Source organism: Lissotriton helveticus, chromosome 8 (assembly GCF_964261635.1).
Source record: "Lissotriton helveticus chromosome 8, aLisHel1.1, whole genome shotgun sequence".
NCBI classification, from domain to species: Eukaryota; Metazoa; Chordata; class Amphibia; order Caudata; family Salamandridae; genus Lissotriton; species Lissotriton helveticus.
This window is the reverse complement of record NC_136069.1, coordinates 1587641236-1587661452: the sequence shown is the minus strand read 5'-3', so window position 1 is coordinate 1587661452 and position 20217 is coordinate 1587641236. Positions and strand designations below refer to the sequence as shown.

Sequence of the window (20217 nt, the reverse complement as noted above, 5' to 3'; positions counted from 1 at the left end):
TGGTTGATGTAGGCAGGTCTTAGGTTGTGGAGGGATTTGTAGGTGTGTGAGGATCTTGAATTGGCATCTCTTCTGAATGGGGAGCCAGTGGAGGTCTCTAAGGTGGGGAGCAACTTGGGTTCATTTGGGGAGATCTATGATGAGTCTGGCTGCGGCGTTCTGTATGGTAGAGGGAAAAACACACAAAAAGTAAAGAGGAGAAAGAGTAGGAAATAAAAAAGGTACAAAGTGAGAAAGAAAAATTGAATAAGAACCACATAAGAGTGAAAGAAAGGGGCAGGAAATGTATGGTGGTGGAAGAAGGAAGCATGAGGTGGAATCTAGACTGTGCAGCATTGGTATTTGGCAATCCCGACATTCTCAGCGATGGTTGCAGGCTTCTGGGAAAACGTTTGGGCACGGACACTCTGTATTTTACCAATTGGTTTGGGCACCGACACTCAGTATTTTACAAATGAAGTATTGCATTCTCTACCTTCCCAGTTTCCACCCTCTGCCTTGGGTACACTCCTGTGAGTGCCCACATTACCACCCTACACCCTAAAATACACCATACTGCGGGGATTTTTTATGACATTAAAATGCATCTGCGAGGGTAAATATCCTCAGGGGGAACAGCGTTTTCTACGCAACTTTTACAACGCTGTGCCTTTACGACGCAACTTTTACACCGCAAGTCGTTACAACGACTTGCGCTGGGGGGCGCTCCAGGATAGGGAATAGTTTAATTTACTATCCAACTCCTTCCCTACTATCCACGGGGACTGGATTTGGAATTATAAATTAAACTATTCACTATCCAGCGCCCCCCAACGCAAGTCATTGTAACGACTTACGTTGTAAAAGTTGCGTCGTAAAGGCATGCGTTGTAAATGCATGCGTAGTAACGACATACATCCTATCCTCAGATCTTGACTCTGTCAGTCACAAGTGGTAGCTTTTGGCCATAAACGCTTATGCCAGTGTGGTTCGTGCAGGCCTACCAGCTTCTTCAATCTGTTCAAAATTCCTAGGCCAATACAGAAGAGATGCAAGTGCCCTGCTGGTAACAAACCTGCCCTGACTCCCAAGGAAGAAAGAAGTACATAGAGTGCGAACTGTTATCCTGGTCTTTGAGATGCATTGAAGTCTGGGTACCATTAAAGCACCAGGCTCTTTTCTTTGACATGTGCCCAGATGTAGATATAGAAACAAACGAGGCTCTGCAGTCTGCCAGATTCTGGAATTTACTGCCATGAGAGATTAGGAAACACAATATTAAATTTTTTAAAACATCCATATCTTTTCCATCTCAATACCCTTTCAGGCATAGAGTGACGCATAAATTATGCAAAAAAGAAGGAGAGAACTCTGGGTAGTTCTCAAGTTTAGGTGGAAAGCAGCTCCTGTATAGAGCACTCTCAACACTAGTGACACTCCCTAAATTTGCTCACCTCAAATGCCTGCTTTTCTATCAAAGTCTTTAAGCATATGATTAGCACAGTGCCATCCACACCGAGATAGAAAGGGACAACGTCTTTTGCCATTTCTACAGCAAAGTCTTTAAGCATAGGACTAGGACAGTGCTGTTAGTATTTTACCAATTCAAAGCTGTAATACTGTGCCTGGAGTGATAAATGGCTTATGTCATTTCACAGCTTTTCTATCTCGGCGTGGATGCACTGTGATAATCCAATGCTTAAAGACTTTGATAGAAAAGCAGACATTTGAGGTGAGCAGATCTAGAGGGCCGCTGGTGTTGAGAGTGCTCTATACAGGAGCTGCTTTCCACCTGAACTTGAGAGCTACCCAGAGTTCTCTGTTTCTTTTTTTGCATCTTTTCCATCTCTATATTTTCAGTGTCTTTTTAAGGATTCGCCATAGTGCTTTTGTTTGTTGTGTTTCCAAATGTTAGCACAAATGTTGATGTAAAGATATAATGTAATGTAATGTAACATAAAACGACTTGTAAAGCACCAACTAATCACCAGTGAAGGTCTCTAGGCGCTGAGTGGGTGCGGGAGGTCTGGAGCATCAGTCGAAGAGCCAGGTTTTAAGTTTCTCGCGGAATGTTGTGAGCGAGGTGGCCTTTCTGATGTCCGGGGAGGGTGTTCCAGCTCTTTGCTGCTAAACAAGTGAATGAGCGGACTCCTGCCCTGCGTCTGCGAATTCGGGGAATGTGTGCGAGGGACAGTGAGGCTGATCAGAGGTTGCGGGTTGGCTGGTGGAAGTGCAGATGGCGGTTGATGTAGGTAGGTCCATTGTAATGCAGTGCTTTGTAGGCGAGGGTTAGTATTTTGAAATGGTTGCGTTTCTGAATGGGGAGCCACTGGAGTATCCAGATGTGAGGGGTGATGGGTGTGGCGGGGTAGGTTGTGGACCAGTCTGGCAGCGGCTTTTCAGATGGTCTGGAGCTTGTGTGTGAGGTGGGCGGGTATTCCATAGTAGAATACTTTGCCGCAGTCTAAAGTGCTTGTGATCAAAGCCTGGGTGACAGTCTTTTTGGTGTCCACAATCTACCAGCTGTTGGTGTAAAATGTCACTGGTGCATTCTGTGAAATCCATAAATGATGGTGTTAAAATTCCACCAGTAATTTATAAATGTTAGTGCAAACTCGCTGTAGTGCAAACTATGCAATCTGGCTTATTCTGCGTTATCCTGTTTTATCTAACAGCTCCTCAGCAGTTTACACACACCTCATCGCTAGTCTTTCTTCTCTCTCTCCTAGGATGCCTTGCTGAGTTTGGGGTCCGTCATCGATGTCTCCTGCATCCGGGAAGTCATCAAAGATGCGCTCACCGCCGTTCTCCCAAAAGTGGTAAGGTTGAGGCCAGTGGCCGCCCTCCCTTCTTCTCTTGGCTTGTGATTTGCTTACTCGCTCGCGGAGCCATCTAATTGACTATTGGGAACAGGAAATGCGGCCAATCAGCACTTAAAAATTCAGGGACACAGCATCCCTAAATAATTGCTCATTGCTCATAGGCTCAGCACATTTTCGTGTCCTCTTTACAAGGCCAAATAAAACGTATAAATGAATGTTCACCAAACTGAACTGACCTGGGCATTTTGAAAGGAAGAATTTTTGCTCCTTGGAATTATATTGTATACTTTTTAAGTAAGTGCATTTTTCCTTGAGTTAATTATCTGAAATTAATACAATTCATCACCGCAAAATAAAGATAATCTAATTGAAATATCAAGTATCCGTTCCGGTCCTGGTTTCCAGATATTTTATGCACAAATGGTAAAAAGCTGTGTTAGTCACGAATCTTTGAAGTCTTTTTTAGAAAATTAAAATAAAATGGAAATAAATTTGGAAAAGAGTACAATCATTATATATGTCACATTGCATTAGAATGAAAACAATGAAAAATATAAAACAAGGTTAATCATGCACAATCTATCAATTTATAATGTTTTCAGCAGAGATCACAAATAAAAATGCTTGGTTCCTTTAGTTTTTGGAATTGTTTTTTTTTTCTGTTAAGAGAGAACTAAGGAGTCAAAAGTAAATATTGTGTTCTCAGAGAAGGCACCCTAGTGAGTCCTGGTTTGATGCTTGATAAAAACCGATTTCAAAATATTGTTTCTAGTGCCAAGTAATAAGAGACAGATTCTGAAAGTATAATTTTTTTTTAAAAACTGGTGTAATCTCTTGCCTAGGTTCAACCTATTGTATTTACTTCGAGAGAAAATTCTGGAGAGGGTTTTTTTTTAATTAATCATTCAAGTGGGGTCAGGGAGAAGTAAATAAGAAGACCTCAGTTCTGCTTTTACAAGGAAGTGCATTTCAGATCAGAATATAGACTTAAATCAGAGCTAAGTCATGGCATCCTCCTGGGGCAGCAGATTTCAGGAGCTTCTATGGGGGGCTTCTATAAAGGGGGCACATTTTTGCTGCTGTTGGGAAGTAATTATTCGGAGTGCTGCAGCAGACACTGAAACAAATGCAGCATTTGTCCTATTTTTTTCTCAAATTATACTTATGGGAATACCGCGAGACCCTAGACCCATGTCCTACCGAGGCATAGACTTTCTTGCTATGGTTGCTCGACGCAATATCGACCTAGTGCTGCAATATTTTACACCGCTTATTTTGGTTCCAAGTCTTTCCCCTGTATTTTGCCGATCTTCTGGCAAAAGCACTCATATAAGTGTGAGGATGCCCATATTTGCGCGTGCCGTTCAGATGACAGACTAGCTTGAACAATTGAGAGGCACTCGTAAAATACCAGGCCAAATAGGGACAGTGTCACATTCATTCCCACTTTTTCAGTAGAGTGAGTGATCTAGGATTATGGCCTATACTTTACACATGATCAGCAGCTCTGTTCTTTCCCATCCCTTGCTTCACTTGTAGCGCATTACTGAGCCAGGGCTGAGTCTACTGCACACTGCATTATGCGGTCTAGCGAATGCAAGCGCATAAATCGAAGGACACATCCTGATCCTTGGATTGTGTGCTGGAAACTGTAAGTCAATTGACTTTGAACAGTGTAGTACCATGGAATTCTCTTACTAAAATATTTCCGTCAAGGCTTGAGCTTTCAGATGCTCATGTGAGTCTAAAGAATCAAAGAGTGTGAGACTGAATTTAATAACATAATCAGAATTTAACATAGGAGGGTTTAAAATGAAAAAGGAGAAAGGAAAGCAAAGCAGTTTACAATTGTAATTTTATCCACAAATCTGCTCAATTAAAATAAAGACACGTTTCGGCAAGCCATGGACATAATCTGGTGCTGATAAGAAAGAAGTGAAAGAGGAGTTTGAGCTTGGCCTCCAAAACTCCATAATTCTTGGGATGTCCTTCAAACAAATCATAATCTGGGTTATTTTAAGAAATGGTGATCATCATAAAAAGTTTTAAATGTAGCAGTACATTTGAAAATGACAAAGATTGTAGCTGTATACAATTTCTAATATACGTAGCCATCATATGGATATCCCATTCAAATCTGTACAGTTCAAGGCCCATTCATTCAAGGAAACATAGGTAAAGCAAGTCTTAAATTTAATTAACTTCTAGCCTTCCTGAGAAGCAATGTCCCCTAAAGTGTGGTAATACTTCGAACAAAAATTAAATGCCACAACATTCGGCACCACATTGTGTTAAAAATCCAGTATACAACCTACAGAAGGTCCGGAATAATGCAACAAAATTAGTTACGACAGTCACAGTTAAAGAATCCCCAACTCCAATCCAAATTTCAGTCAACCACAGTGGCTCATAGTCGAATAACATTCAAATCAAACTCAAGCAGGGACCCACTCCCACAAGCCGTCCACAGTAAGTATGTTCCTGGTTAGGATGGCCGCGAACCATAGGTATGTTCAATGGAAAACTCAACCCATGAAATGAAGGCACTGGTACCATTCCGTGGTTGGCAGAGAAGATGAATGGAAATATATTTTTCAGCAAAAAAAGCAGAATGATACAACTACCGAAAGTCGACCAACAAGGCTGTTACAGGACTCCCAGCCAGTCAGAACTGGTCGCTCCTCTCGCAGCTCGTCCCTCCTGTGCCAGCTATCTGTGCATGCGACCTGCATTCTGTGCCTGATATCGCGCTCTCCGTGCCAGCGACCTGCTATCTGTGCCAGCGACCTGCATTCGGCCCGGTATCGTTGCCTGCATTGCTCAATTTTGTGCCAGCTATTTGTGCCAGCGACCTGCATTGTGTGCCATTGATTGTGCCAGTGATTGTTTTTGTTTGTGCCCGCGACCTCGCTCTGTGCCAGTGATCTCGCCCAGCATTGTTGTTGTGCCCTTAGCCCGTCCCTGCCGCTGCTCCCCCGCGGCCCCACCCCCGCTCCCTCCAGCTCCCACTGACCCTCCACACTAGCCACCCCCACTAGCCACCCCGCTCCCGCCTCCCAGCTGCTCCTCCCTCGCCCCACCCCCTCCACTCTCCACTTATGACAGAGGCACTTGCGAGCAGCGTTCACGCGCAGCGGACGTGCCCTATGCGCGCCGAAGGTGCGCCAAAGGTAAGCCCGTCTACGCCCGTCCGCGCCTGGACCGCGGCCAGCGCAAGACCCCCTGGCCCTCGCATTAACCACTCCACCCGCCTAACGTACGACGCCGCAACCCTCACTGCGCTCAACACCGGCCGCCTCCCCGACTGCCACCAAGCCGCCCCTGGACGCACCCATGGTCCCTTCACCTGTCAATCCTGCAAGTTCTGCTGCATCAGGACCCACTCTACATCCACAAACGCCAAACAGAGCTCAGACAGTAACCACCTGAAATGTATCCTACTCAACACTCGATCGGTCCACAGGCACTCCATCGAACTATGGAACCTGCTGGACAACACTACGCCAGACGTCGCCTTTCTCACAGAAACCTGGATGAACGCCTCATCAGCACCCGACATCGCAATAGCCATCCCAGACAGCTATAATATCATCCGAAAGGACCGCATCAACGAGACAAGAGGAGGCATCGCCATCGTCCACAAGAACACCATCCGCATCACGACCAGCTCCGACGATACCCTCACAGCCGCCGAACACCTCCACTTCCAGATTCACACCGACCCCAAGACCACACTTAGAAGCACCCTCATCTACAGACCACCAGGACCCCGCGCACAATTCAACGAAGACATCACTGACTTCATCAGCCCAAACGCCCTCCCCTCCGAAGACTACATCCTACTAGGGGACCTCAACTTCCATCTGGAAAAGAACAACGACAGCAACACCACCACCCTTCTGGAGAACCTCACCAATCTCGGACTCAAACAACTAGTAAACACCCCCACCCACTACACCGGACACACGCTCGACCCTATCTTCTCCTCCAGCAAACACGTCTCCTTCAATCACGTCACAGGACTTCACTGGATGGACCACATCTGCGTTCACTTCAGCTTCAGAAAGAACACAACCCACCACCACCCACAACAAGTCCCCCGCAGAAACTGGAACAAACTTACCACCGACCAACTCACCACTTCGCTAAGACAAAACCTTCCCACCAAATCATCGGACCCTAATCAAGCAGCCATCAATCTCACACAATGGATCACCTACTGCGCTGACGAATTAGCGCCCTTGAAAAAGCAACACAACAAGCCAAGTAGCAAAAAAGCCTCCTGGTTCAACGACGACCTCAAGAACTCCAAAAAGAACTGCCGCACCCTCGAGAAAGCCTGGCGAAAAAACCCAACCACAGACAACATGACCGCCCTCAAGGACGCCACCCGCAAACACCACCAGCTGATCCGATCCACCAAGAAATCTGCATTCAAGGATCGACTCGACAACAACGCCCACAACAGCAAGGAACTCTTCAGCATCGTCAAAGAGCTTACCAATCCCAGCGCCGACACCAACGACATCACTCCCTCTCAAGACCTCTGCGACTCTCTAGCCTCGTTCTTCCACAGTAAAATTGCTGACATACATAACAGCTTCGGCGACCAGTCCACTCCCCTCACCACCGAACTGAAGCACCCCACCACCACCCTTTGCGCCTGGAACCCGATCAGCACCGAAGACACCATCCGCTTGATGAACTCCATTCACTCTGGATCCCCAACCGACCCATGCCCCATCACATCTTCAACAAGGCCGACTCCATCATAGCACCCCAACTCCGGGATATCATCAACTGCTTCCTCAACACCGCTACCTTCCCGGAAAGCTGGAAACATGCCGAACTCAGTGCCCTCCTGAAGAAACCTACAGCAGACCCCACTGAACTTAAGAACTACCGCCCCATCTCGCTCCTCCCTTTCCCTGCCAAAGTCATAGAGAAGGCCGTCAACAGTCAGCTCGCCGCCTTCCTCGAGTCCAACGACTCCCTCGACCCCTCACAGTCCGGCTTCCGAGCCAAACACAGCACCGAGACCGCCCTCATCGCAGCCACAGATGACATCCGAACACTACTCGACAACGGGGAAACAGCTGCCCTTATCCTCCTGGACCTCTCCGCAGCATTCGACACGGTCTGTCATAGCACCCTTGTACAACGCCTCAGCAACGTCGGGATACAAGGAAAAGCATTGGATTGGATCATATCATTCCTCGCCGGAAGAACCCAGAGAGTCTGCCTCCCCCCTTCAGATCAGAGGCCACCGAAGTTATCTGTGGCGTACCACAAGGATCATCGCTCAGCCCCACCCTCTTCAACGTCTACATGAGCCCCCTTACATCCATCGCACGCCAACACAACTTCAACATCATCTCCTATGCTGACGACACACAGCTGATCCTCTCCCTCACCAAAGACCCAAACACCGCCAAAACCAACTTACATGAAGGGATGAAAGACGTAGCCTAATGGATGAAGAATAGTTGTTTAAAACTGAACTCAGACAATACGGAATTCCTCATCCTAGGATCATCCCCCTCTGCATGGGACGACTCATGGTGGCCACCAGCCCTAGGCAACGCGCCCAAACCAACGGACCATGCTCGCAACCTAGGATTCATCCTAGACTCCTCCCTCTCGATGACCAGACAAGTCAACGCCATCTCATCATCATGCTTTAACATCTTGCGTATGCTCAAAAAGATCTTCCGATGGATCCCCACCGAAACAAGAAAGACGGTCACCCATGCACTTGTCACTAGCCGACTGGACTGCGGAAACACCCTGTACGCCAGAACCACAGCCAAATTACAGAAAAAACTCCAACACATTCAGAACGCCTCAGCCAGACTCATCCTAGAATTACCCCGCCACAATCACATTTCCGGCCACCTGAGAGACCTTCATTGGCTCCCCGTCAACAAGAGAATAACGTTCCGTCTCCTCACCCACGCGCACAGAGCCCTCTACGACCTAGGACCCAAATTCCTCAACACGCGCCTTACCTTTTACACCCCCACCCGCCAACTACGATCGTCCAATCAAGCCCTCGCCCCGATTCCATGCATCCGAAAAACCACCATGGGAGGAAGATCTTTCTCCTACTTAGCGGCCAAAACCTGGAACTCTCTCCCCACCCACCTCCGTCTTACACAGAACCACCTCTCCTTCAGAAAACAACTAAAAACCTGGCTATTTAATAAATAAAGAACCCCCCCCCCCTCAAGCGCCTTGAGACCCTCCGGGTGAGTAGTGCGCTATACAAATTCTTTACTTACTTACTTACTAAGGCGAGAGGCCTATCAAAATAGACTTCAAGATTTTTGAAGTCGTATGGCCAGGCCTAGGAGGTCAAGTGCCCATCTAAGAAAAGAAGGATTGATAGCATTCAATTTTAGTAGTCTTCATGCATCCAAGAATGAACAACAATAAGCACTCCCAAAAAATGAAATAAACAATAAGTGACGTTTGTACCCAGCCACAGTGGCATTTAGGCGCTATCTATACAACGTACGTTTTAGCTGGAAGGCAAGCAGACCGACATCTGCTTCTAAGTGCAAAGTAGTAATCCCAGCTGGCAGGAAGGAAACCATAGGCTTTCTGTGGGAGGCACAAACTCACCGCAGTGCCATGTCACCATAAGGACACACGTACCCACCAACAATACTGTCAGATCCACAGCTAGCACTCTGTGCCAAGAACTGCAAAGGAAGGGAGGGTTAGCACATTCTAGCAGCAGACACATCAGGGACAGCATGGCGAGAGACAAACACTCCCCAAAATTAATGAAACAATGTAACAAAAGGAATATCGCTGTAAAGATTAAAAACCTTGCAAATGCTCATTTAAGGCTTATCTTCTGTGGTGACCCCTGAGAATTTAACAGCCACAGAATATAAAACGCCTTCGATGTAGTATGTATCAAAATTCACTAAGCTCCAAAACTACTTCAAGTTACATCCGAAAGAGAAAGAAAATTGAAACATGTGACCAGCCATCACCGAATCCACTTGTCACAGGAAGTGGATAATTACTAGCATTTGCATTTTTGTAGGATAGCTTTAATCTCATTTTGTAAGATGCTCATAAACTGCTATTTTTAAGAGCCTCAGGTAACTGCAGGGTTAAGTTTTCTGTTACTCCAGAGATCAGTCTGACTCTCTCTTCATAGCTCCAGGGATTGATAGAATATCTCTGCACACCTGGCACCCAGGCTCCAACCACCACATAACATTGACACATTGCTTGCAGTTGCAGGGCATATCATCCAAATAAACAACTTCTGAGATAGGGGAGGCCTGCACCTGCAGTAAAAATGGGATGAGTGGTGTTTTACTGGGAAGCTGACAGTACCTTCTTACAGAAGAAGTGCAGAGAGTGAATTTTGATTAATCTTTCAAAAGCCTCCATGCTCAACAGGAAGGCAGCAAATAACTATGAGCTGTTCCAGCTCAGTTATCAACTTTTGTTATGGATTCCACTTAAAAATCTTTCTATCTCCTGCCTGGTTAGCAAGTCTCTGGTTGTTGTGAAAGCCAAATTATAGTGCAACGCTCTTTATTTTCAGCGTGGTGTCTGGTAATTGTCTCCCTATCGCTACTGTAACATAAGCCATTTACACTCTCTGTCAATGTACTTGTTGATGAGGAACAAGGCTCTGTTCTCTGAATCTCTTTTGTGATTGAAATTGGCCTGCATTAAGATATTCTAATGGCGGACGGGCAGTGTCCGTGCTGCGCGGAACGCCTACTCCGCGAGTCACCGCAGAGCGGGAAGCGTGGCGCCCATGTTTTGTTACAAGGGTCATGGCACCTTCTAGAAAACTTGCATTATTTTGTAGACATAGTTATGCTAACAATCTCTATTCAAAGAGGAGAGGAAATGCAGGCCTAATTTTACCCTCTCTCCATCCTATTAGCTGTGAGTCATTGTTGTGCTGGAAGAATGGCAGATGCAAAGTATTGTGGGCTCTTTAGAAATAGATCATTAAGCCAACGCGCATTGGGTTCTGGCACCGCCTGCTTTCTGTCGGAAGCAGCTGACAATTTGTATTCTATTTGCTCATGCCATTGTCGGCTTCACCGAGTTGCCAATTTCCCATGTCTCAATGGAAAATTTTAATTTTGAGATGACATAGGTGGCATGTTTTGATTTGAAGGTGACACTGACCCAGTCAGACAAAAGTTGGACATAGCTGCTCTCTCACAAGGATATTCCCATCTAGCATTAGTAATTGCAATATTACTAAATGTGTTGTAGAAGGATGCTGTGTGCTAGAGCTAGCTAACAATCACATGAGGGACTGCCAGTGTAGGTACAGAAGGCCATGTCTGTCCTGACACTACTGTCAGACCTAGGGAGTGGTCGATTGTGCATGATAAGGAATGGTCGCCAGTAAGGGGCAGCCGGGTGCTACACATGCAACCGTGGTCTGAGGTCACTGCCTCTGCTGCCCCTATTCTCATATGTCGTGAAGGCATCAATGGAAATTTAAAGTAAATCAGAGCTCTCATCAGTCACGGCCCGTGCAGGTAAGAGCGGTGGGGCAGGGGGCGTGACAAATAGGGAAAATAAAATAAATAATTAAAACTGCTTACCTTGAGCTCGCCACATCTCAAGGTAAGTGGTTTTATTTATATTCCCTATTCCATAGTTTGTCACTTCCACCACCACCACCCCTCCCCCACCCCACGGGCCACCACTGGCTCTCATAGTCCTGCCACCCCTCCCCTGCCCTTACCCATGTCTTCAGCAGCAAACTGGCGACTGTTGAGGGTCAAATGGTGGGGCAAACGGTCAACTCTGCAGTCCCATTGGGCGAGTCGTAGTATGTGGAAAATCATGTTTGCTTGCTATGACATTCTGCTGAATCACATCAATGTTTTGAGAGTTGCGACAGATGATGCTGGATCCAAGCTGGTTTGCAAGAATCCATGCTTGGGGGTCTGTTCCAAAGAGGGGGGACTTGTGAAGCTTTTTGCCCTGTCTCTGCAGTTTTCAAGGACCCTCTATCAGTGTCACGAATGAACCTGTCTTTTGTTTTTACTGGATCAGGTTAGCGGGTGCTAAGATTCACTCGGTGTAAGTGATCCACCAGTGGTAGCCAGAGCGGAGTAGGCAGCGTTTTCCCATAGGATGTTTCATGAAAGTTGATCCTTAATACAATAAAATCAATCAAGATTACATTTTTAACACAACATAATATAATACAACAAAGATGCAGACATTTTCTATCATATGGACCATTTAAGCCCTGGTCCTGAGAAGGTGAAGCATGCGAATCAGTCGGGGGATAGAAGGGTGTGTGGTGCTCTCAAGCTTTGTCTTGGTTTTCTGCTAGAAGCCAATCACTGGGCCAGCCTGTTATGGGTGAGGTTTTTACAGCATTCACAGTCCTTGGATATGTGCAGTGATTTCTTAGGCAGCAAAGGGGAGTTTTGCTGCTGTGGCAGATAACAAGGGCAAAAACAAAGTTCCTGCATCTAGTTTATTTTAGAGTCATTGTAGCTAAGGTTCCTGCAGTGCTTCAGAGCACTATGTGATCTGTGTTGAGACTTGAAGGACAATAAAGACCAATGAATAGTGCTGTAACTAACAGTAGTTGCTAACTTCTTCTGGTGCCATGTGGTGCCTTGACATCATTAGGTAGCATATTGGATTACGACCACGTTGAAATCTTCAAACTCGGATATCGCACGGCCAGCCACAAGAGTGTTTCTTCCACTGGAGGATTTCTACTATCAAGTGGCTTGAGCGGGGCTTCTCGGAGCAATCGGAGGCCGGTTCTAGAAAAGGGTGATATATAAGGTGTCTTTTGGGCGGGACCTCAAATTCCCACTGACTGGAGGTAAGAAGTGGCCTCCTAAAGTCTCCTGACCCAGATGGGTGGTCACAGGTTCTAGTCCAATGTTAAGCCGAATGAGTGTGCTGCGGTATTGAGAGAGGGGTGGGTCGCCATCATCTGTTCAGCTTGGAGAGGTCTCTACCAGATCTGCACTAAGGCACAGCTGGCCCAGGATCACAAGGAGGTTCTTCAATCTCAGAAGACTAGCTGTATCATTCTATCTGTTGCTATGGCCTTCCTTGGGCTAGAAGGTGATTTCAGTCCATATAACTCCAGACAAACAAACAAGCTCCTCAAGCCGGGTTGCATACTCGCTTTCTTCTGGCTTTGTCCCATCGGGTGGGAAGCAGCAGCATGGAGCTCTCACAGCCAGGAAGCATTGTTCTCCTCAAAGCACGGGTTCAGTCTGTGGTTCTCGAAGTAGATACTGAAAATATTTACCATCTACTTGTTACAGAGGAGCTGAACACGAGTCCAGGTCCCACTAATGTGTCTTATTTTATTTATTTATTTAATCCTTAAAGTGGGTCCACAGATTACACTTAAAGCCATGACAGTCAATAATAAACACAGTGAGTTAAAATACATGTGATTAAAACCACAGAAAACAAGATGAGTATAAACATAGTACATTATAAATAAATGTGTAGAGATCAATTTATATCAAGAAAGCTCCTAAAACACCTTATTAATCAATAAAAAATATAAACACAGGAAATCAAATCTTTCAGATCCTGTGTGTCATGGATGACAAGAAACCCCATCCTTCTTAATCCACACATTATCACCCAATGGGATCATGTTAAAAAATATTTCATAAAGAATCTACGCACAAGAAGTTGACCTTTAAATAAAATTGCATTTTACTTCTTCGTACAAACCCAGTTGTAATCTTTATATTTGTAAACAATAATGTTGCAAATCAGTCTGGAAAATTTGATTTTCGGCATGCTTTTCAAAGTGCCACTTGATTGGCTCAATAACCCCTCATAATTATTTATGGACAACTGCTGTAAACAATAAGAATACACAATTCCAAAAGTGTACGTTTTTTTACTATCGCTAGCAAGTTCCCATCAAATTACTTTTTTCAATGAATTTTCAGGACTTCTAAATAATTGATGAAAATATCGAATTATTTGTCAGTGGGCAGGGAAAATAATATTCTTAATGCCCAGGTCAAGACAAATAATTTCGAGAGAGGTGGAGGAACTTATGACAAGGTAACTGTTAGAAAGTGGGTTTCTGGTTGGCAGAGGTATGGACCTGTCCAAGCAGGAACCACAATTCCAGTCAAGGTAAGTCACAAACACCATAAATGTACCTATGCTCACCCTCTGATATCTTGTCACAGAGCAGTCAGGCTAAACTTGCTTCTACTCCATTTAAAGCAACTGGGACCACACTAGCAATACACACCTTTATTAGCAAATAGAAGTCCCTCCTTTCTTATGCGTTAAAACCTGCAAAAGGACAATTCCTGTAGGCTTTGATTTTGCAGCCTGAAAGGTATTATATGGGACCCGAGACACATTATTTGAAAGTTTAGCCAGGTAACCACTTTTGTTTGCTGTGGCCTGCCTAGACAACCTCGCTTAAGCCGGCAGGGGGTTGTTTTTCAGCTTTCAGGCAACCATCTCAATATGGCCACCTTGTATGCAGTTTTTCAAAGAAGTCCATAGGTTGACCAAGCAATCACCGCAAATTCCCAACACCAGAAGACACCATCAATCATTATAAAAGCATGCATTTCCAATCCCGTGAGAGTGCCTTGAGCTTCTCCCAGAGGTCTAGTCATAGAGGAAATCCAAGCTAAGGAGAAGATCCGTAAATCAGAGATACTTCTCACCTGCTTGTCCCAACCCCTGGAGTCCCAATAGAACGTTCACCCTTTCCTGCCATCTGCTTCCTGGATCCATGCTGTGCCAGCAGGCCTGTGCTGTAGTTTGGGTGTAGGAAGGGGGAGTCGTGACAGAATGTAGTGTAGATTGGGAGCACATCACTTACCAGGATTATTTTCCTTGCTTCTGGCAGGTTACTAGCTTTAAATATATATTCATGGGAAGAGGCTAAATGGTTCACTTGAAGCATCTCTTTTCTACGATTATGTTTCCTTTTCCCGAACTTTAATTTGAATTGACTTCAGTCAGTCCCGAGCTGAAATGTTCTCACATCTCATAAATGGTAAGAAAAATCTAAATCTGTTTTCAGTCTCCCATGTTGACCTGCATATTTCTGTGTGAAGCAAGTCACACCAGGTGCCACCATTAGGCCTGGGCGGAATTGTAATTATGCCTTTGTAATCCGAGTAATTTTGGTAATTCTGCATTATCCTTTGATACAGAATTAAAGATAATAACACGATTACACTGCATAGCGTAATTTGGGGGAAATAAATCCTACTGCACATTTAGTGAGCGCGAGCGTCTGCTTGTGCTGCCATTCGGTTGCATTTCCTCTATTTTCATTGCGCAAAAAGCAACCTCACATCCATTGTAGACACAAAGGTATTTTTTGTGATAAACTAGTACTAAATGCTGGGAGTAAGTTGAGGGAAAATCCTACCGCAAGTCTATATTTAGTGAGCGTAGGTTTGCTATTCATGTTCTGTTGCATTATTTGCTATTTCGTAGCACAAAATGCATCGTAACATCCATTTTGGATGTGAGTGGGCATTTTTGAGATAGGAAAATAGGGCTAAATGCAGAATTTGTCTAAGAGACAACTTGTCTGAGACTCATTCAGCAAACATCAAAAGACCAGGGGCCCGATGTAGGTAAATTCCATTTACCGATTCATAAATACCGACTCATACCGAATCGGTATTCCTGAATCGGTAAATGGTATGTAGGTAAAAAATCGGTAAAAGATACCGACTCGGTATGAGTCGGAAACCCAAATCGGTAATCACCGATTCGGAAAAATCCGAATCGGTAAATACCGAGTCGGTGATACACATGCACCCCTATGGGCCACATGGCCCAAAGGAATGAATGGGAGTCACCGAATCGGAGAAATCCGAATCGGAAATTTCCGATTCGGTATTTACCGAATCGGTATTTACCGATTCTGGAGTTTGAAACACGCCATGTGAGCCTGCCAACCAATCAGGGACAGCCTACACACCCCACAACCAAGGCCCTGTGAATCCAACCAATGAGAGTGAAGCACCCCACCCCAGCACCTGGGAGTGGCCACACCCATGCAGGTGGAAACCAACAGAACAAACAAATCTTCTGAGGTGAGAGGAGCACAGCATCCAGAGGCAAGCAGAGTGACAGAATGGAGGTACAGGAAGGCCAAAAGGAAGGTGGTGAGCGAAAAAGGAAGACAAAGTTCAGCCAAGAGGAACTACAGGTGGCTGTGGAAGAGATAGTAGCCCACTACCCAAAAAATTTCGGGAGGCAGTCTCTGCATGTTGCAGAGACTGTGAAAAGGAACACTTGGATTGCAATTCAGGCCAAAGTCAACGCCATGGGTGTCACCCACCGGGAGATTGAGGACATCAAAAAGAGGTGGTACGACCTGCGAATTGTGACGAAGAAAAAGATTGCTGGCCAGAAAAAGGATGCTGGGCTGACTGGAGGTGGCAGGAGCAAAGCACCCAAACTGACACCGATAGAGGAGCTAGTGGAAAGCACCATGGATGCAGAATGCATCCATGGGATAGGCGACCTGGATAGCACAGCGAAAGCAACCAAAAAACAAGGTAAGAGGCATGTTCCCACACCCACCCCCACCAACCCAAACCCCTACCCCACTGTGTTCACTCATCACACTGCAGCAGAGCTCATACTCACTGACAGCAATGCATCATGGTAGACGTAGTCATGTATACACAGATGCAAGGTGTGCAGACTATTTTATTAAGAGCCACACACAGATGAACAACAACATTGACCCTATGTCAATTTGTTTCAACAGGAGAGTCGTCACGCAGTTCTGTTCCACCGAGGGAGGAGAGTGCAGCACCAACTAAGAGAGGGGAGAAAGCAAAGAGAAAAAGTTGTGAGAGTGCAGTTGAAGGAGGAAACGATCCCACCCAGGAGCCATCAACTCCTGTCCGAGCCACAACACCTGTCCCACTGTCCCCTCTGTTGTTTGGATCTCCTGAGCTCACAAACACACCCATACCAATGTCCAGAGGGTCCTTGCCAGGAGGGGAAAGTAGGCATGCGGAGCCCCCGCATAGGATCCTGCAGACCTCTGGATCAGAGGATGAGGAAGATGTCCCCCAAAATAGTGCAACAGTGGCTGACAGGCCAAGAACACAAATTGCAGCAGGCGCTGCGCACCCCAGTGTCCTTGGCAGGAGGGCACGTGAGGGTGGGGAGGGCCAGGAAGGGGAGAGCGTCTTCTGTGGCCTGAAAGGCACAATGGTAAAAGTACAGCGCCAGCAGGCCAAATCACTGCAAGCCATGCATAGGCAGGTGCGCTGTATGAACACCAAAATGTCCAACATGGACAAGGGCATAAGCCAAATGGCATCTAGCCTGGAGCAAATGGCACAAGGGATCACAGACATTTCTACATACTTGGGAGTCCTGTCGGACAAGTTAGACAGGGATTATCTCCAGCGTGCCAAGGAACAACAGTACATGCGCCAACATACTAAGGCCATGAACAGGTTTGCTAACAATACAGCACTCCTCTGCAGACGCTCAATTTCTATGCGGGAAGCATTAGTGCACTGCTGCACAGACTTAACACGGGGCATGGGTAGAGTGACCTCTGCGGTGGAGCAGATGCTGAACTCCAACACAGTCAATGCTGGTGACACGGGTGTGGAGGAGACTGAGGGGTCAACCAGCAGGAGTGGCTCTAGTACACCTGTACAGGAGGTGCGCAGGAGCGGGAGGCACAACCAAGCTGAGTCAGGCACCAGCAGGGAATTGGAAGGTCAGGCACCAAAATCCCGCAATGTAGTGCGAGGACACAAGCACTAACCTATGCGGAAGATTGACTCAACTGCACACAGTGACAGAAACTGAGAAGGTGCAGCCAGTGACATTTACGTACATTCATGGATCCTCTTCAGTTGTTACAATGATGATGTAGTGCTGATTAAACTACAAATGTCATGTAGTAAACCTGTGTATGTGTCATACTTTACCTAGAAATAGCGTTGTGTTATATCTGTCCGTCTCAATCTACCATCTAGTGCTGCTGGTCCAGTTGCCTGGGGCTCTGCACGTTCTTGGTCGTCATCTATGTTCTCATGATGGGTCATCTCCACCTCTGTGCCTTCCTTGGTAGCAAGATTATGCAAGATGGCACAGGTCACTATTATTTTGCAACACAGGATGGGGGTGTACTGTCGCGCACCTCCACTTTTATGGAGGCACCGGAACCTGCTCTTCAGGAGTCCAAAAGTTCTCTCCACTACATTGCGGGTGGACCTGTGTGCCACATTGTATCGCCTTTCTGGTCTGTTGGTTGGGTTGAGGTACGGTGTCAGCACAAAAGAACGCAGGGCATATGCACTGTCACCTGGGAGAGAACAAGAGGTACATGAGTTACATTCACATTGCACATTTAGATGAGGTCTACTTGAGGGTGTGTACTACTTTTTTACCTTGCAGATATCCATCTCCAAAATCTCCATTCAATAGCCTGGTGTATATTCCGCTGTTCTGGAATATGTATGAGTCGTGCGTGCTGCCAGGGAATTTGGCAACTATGTCTGTGATGATGTTCCCTGCATTGCATATCACCTGCACGTTGATGGAGTGCGTCATCTTACTGTTTCTGTATATGTGTTCGGTGGCTGCAGGTGGGCATAGGGGAATGTGGGTGCCATCAATGCTGCCTATTACATGCGGGAAGTGTGCCAGTACATAGAAGTCTGTTTTAGTTTTGGCAAGTTCCGCAGGTGTGTCAGGGAACTGTATGTAATGTCCCCTTCTCTGAGTCATGACATCCAGGAATTTCCTGAAAAAACGGGACAGACAGCTCTGGGATACACCTCCTACTGCAGCTATCACACTCTGGTAGCTCCCAGAGGCAAGCAGGTGTATGCTACACAGCACCTGGACATGGGGAGGGATGGCGTGGGCCCTGGGTGTTGGATGATCCAGGTACGGGTGGAGGTCCCTTATTAGGTCCATGATGGTCCTGGGGTGCAGCCTGTACCTCTGGAGTATCTCAGGCTCAGTCAATTGGAACAGAGTGATCCTCTGCCTGTACACCTGCTCCTCCCTTTGCCATACCCTCTGACCTGCAGCCTGTAGCCTTCGCCTCCTCGCAATCACATAGAGTGCCGCCATTTTGCCAACAGTGTTGCATTTTGGGCCCTTTTTATAGCCTGCACCTGGTTACCACCTGCTTTCAGTCCATGGTAATTACCGACTCTTAAATACCGAATTTTGTTGAAATCGGTATTTTTTTCCTTTCCTACATCTCGATGGGCATTTTTTCCGATTTCTTATTTACCGATTCGGTAAATAAGGACTCGGTAAATAAGGTGTCGGTGAATACCGATTCGGTAAATATGTTATCGGTAAATACAGAATCGGTATTTTACCGATTCATATTTTCCGATTCGGTACATTTATGACACCTACATCCCGTTTTCTGAATACCGGTCGGTAACGGCCGATTTTACCAATTTTGGGCCGTTACTGACCGGTATTCGCCTACCTACATCTGGCCCCATAAGTCCAGAAAAATAAACAAACTTAAGGAAACACACAAAGAGAGGGAAATTCCTTGCGCGGTACAAGAAACAGTGCTTAATTTGAGCCGATGGTTTCCGGTGCTCGGCGCCGGCACATAATTGGTTTCCGGTAACAGTCATCACCACACTGATGACACTCTGCCACATGGTGGCGCTGCTCATCTAATTTAGAGATGAGCAGAACTTCAATTGTTTATATACAAAATACATTGAAAAATACTAATTCCTGCCTTCACAGTCATTCCGTTAGCTCTCGGGACCTGGGATAATATGAACTATCGCACTTGAAGGTGAAAGAGATGGTTAGTAGTTTGTTTTGCTACTGTCACTGGCAGCGATGACTGGGCAATGGGTGGTGCAAGCTGCAGTGGCCTCCTGGTCAGAGCCCCGGCACTTATTATTTTACAAATTAAGCACTGACAAGAAACAACTTTGGAGACAATCCAACTGCAGATCCAAAGGAAACTGGGGTTGATGGGGCCCAAGCCTTTGCATCAGGTATTTCCAAAACATGCATTCTGCAACACCAGTAAGTCTACCCTTTTGGTTGACAGAGTTATTTATAAGTCTTTCTGTCCACTCAAGGAAACACAGATTTTGCCATCTGAGGCGATAAGCTCGAACTAAACAAAACTCATAAATAAATAAGTAGAGTTGGAGCCAACAGGTTGTACCTGTGACATCGGGGTACAGACCTATTGACTTATCCAATGACAACACACACATGCTTGTGCACACATATGGATGGCCATCTTTCAATAGTTTGTCATGAAGCACAACAAAAAGCATTCCAAAAATGCTCCCTTGCATGTGCAGACACAGTGGCCATATTGGCATGGTTATTGTTATAGTTTAAAAAAAAAAATGACTCTAAGATGGCGGAAAACAACCTT

The 20217-nt window shown here is 46.0% G+C and overlaps 1 protein-coding gene across 1 annotated transcript in view; it reads left to right on the top strand.

Moving 5' to 3' along the window:
- Positions 1–20217, top strand: part of PDE2A (phosphodiesterase 2A) — a 1220867-nt gene that overhangs the window by 502544 nt on the left and 698106 nt on the right. Inside the window, exon 2 of the mRNA XM_078658599.1 lies at positions 2709–2798. Coding sequence (XP_078514725.1) covers positions 2709–2798 — 90 coding nt within the window. The remainder of the gene's footprint in view (positions 1–2708; positions 2799–20217) is intronic.